The following is a 1,993-nucleotide window of genomic DNA, read 5'->3' as shown; positions in this document are numbered from 1 at the left end:
TCAGGGAGGCCTGCTGCCTCTCACTTTTCTTTTCTTGGGTTTGATCGTAGAACATCCACAACTTCCAAAGACTCTTGCTCGGATCCTAGGGAGTTGTAAACCATAAATAAGTGGATTTAAAAAAGGAGGGAGGATTACAAATTGTAACCCCAATGCATTGCGTACATCAGGAGGAAGATTTGCAATACCATCCCAACTATATGAAAGATCAAACACCACAGCAAGGGTGGAAATTAAGATTGCCAATATATGTGGCAAACAGGTTTGAGTGAACTTGGTTCTGCCCTCACTGGATTCTATACAAATGTGCACAATCTGAGCATATGAAACAAAAATCAAAACTGCTTGAATACTCTGACCAACAATCATAATTATACTCCACACACGGTTTGCGGCAGCTGAATAACATCCCTGTTTCAGTATTGAAGGATTGTCACAAAATAACTTGCCAATGAATGATCCACAAATAGGTATCCTAACTGAAAGAACAAGTGATATAACTGCCATTGAGAATGGATAAAACCAAGCAAGTAACAATAATTTTGAAACAGTTCGGGGAGTAAGAATGCTGTGGTATTGTAGTGGTCTGCATATTGCAACATATCTGTCATAAGCCATCACTGTCAAAATAGCAATTTCACACATGGCAGATGTATATATTATAAAGGCTTGAGTGACACACAGTGTGTAGGAAATCATTGCCATATCTGAGAATAAGTCCAACAGAAATTTTGGGTAGAAACCAACAGCACCATACAGTCCATTAACACATAAATTAGAAAGGAAAATATACATAGGATCATGGAGGCTTTTTTCCACTACAACAGTTATGATTAAAGTTAAATTAAGTGTAATAATTACAATGTACAAAACAAATGTCCAGAAAAAATACATAGCCCTATTTGTTCTCCCCAATTCCTGAACTCCATATAAAATGAAAAACTTAAAAGTGGAAGTGTTTTCCATTGTTATGGACTGTTCCTTCTTCTCTCTTCAGAGAAGTAGACAACAAGAGAAAAACGTATTAGGCCTATTAATTAAAAGACCTCTATTGGTGAAGGCAACAAACAAACAGTTTTTATACCCACTAGTTTTCCCAAAGGGCTAGATAGGCTATAGCCACTGGCAAACTGTGTGTGCTGTAATTAATAGAAGCATCCTGGTAACACTTGACTGGTGAGTTCATAACACATTCATAGCAACTGTCATATACTGCACTTAAAGCATTCATGACTGTTTCATGAGACATGACTCATTCATACCAAACCTTTCATGAATGTGGAAGACAAGAATGACGACAACTTGTTAAAATAAAAGTCCAACAATCACAAAGTAGCATTGTGGTAAAATACTATTACTATTTTTGTAACCTGGATACTATTAATTTAATCTTTCCAGCCTTTGTAAATATTTCATGAATATCTTATGAAGTCTACATCGGATGTCACTTTTCTAGGCCTATACAAGTTGTGAAGTATTCGTAATCACTGAGTTTAACACTGGGAGCTGACCCGTATTTGTGTAGGCCTAACCTGGAGGGTGTTCCAGAAAGCAGGTTTACTGGCTTGGGTTAACTAGGTACAGGGTTCGTACACCTATTCCAAGATCAAATTCAAGTACTTTTCAAGCACTTTCAAGGTCAATTTTCAAGCTTTTCCAGCACTTTACAGCGGTGGCAAATTACATAATTATTATACGAATATACTAGCTCAAAATTATTTTTACTTTTTTTATCATTTAGAGATGGTTTTAACAGACACAATTGTGTTTCTAAATAGCAGGAAAATAAATTAGAGGAAAACTTAAAAAATGTGTCACCTGTCTGGAAGTAGACTTTGCTTGCTATCTAACATTAAATAAATAATAAAAATATAATAAAATAGTTATTATCTTATTAAAAATAAGAAAATAATCACTCAACAAATAACTATTCTTTGCTGAATATATGAACTCAAACTAATGTTGAGGATCGCTCTTTCATGACAGTCAAGAC

General features: G+C 35.2%; 1 protein-coding gene across 1 annotated transcript; it reads right to left on the bottom strand.

Moving 5' to 3' along the window:
- LOC121684530 (olfactory receptor 10A5-like) lies at positions 1-894 on the bottom strand. Its single transcript, XM_042064592.1, has one exon. The coding sequence runs from the start codon at positions 892-894 to the stop codon at positions 1-3; it is 894 nt and encodes a 297-aa protein (XP_041920526.1).
- Between the last annotated feature and the right edge of the window lie 1,099 nt (positions 895-1,993).

The sequence above is a fragment of the Alosa sapidissima genome, chromosome 15 (genome assembly GCF_018492685.1).
Source record: "Alosa sapidissima isolate fAloSap1 chromosome 15, fAloSap1.pri, whole genome shotgun sequence".
NCBI lineage: Eukaryota > Metazoa > Chordata > Actinopteri > Clupeiformes > Clupeidae > Alosa > Alosa sapidissima.
Note: the sequence above shows the minus strand (reverse complement) of the source record. Positions and strands in the feature narration are given on the sequence as shown.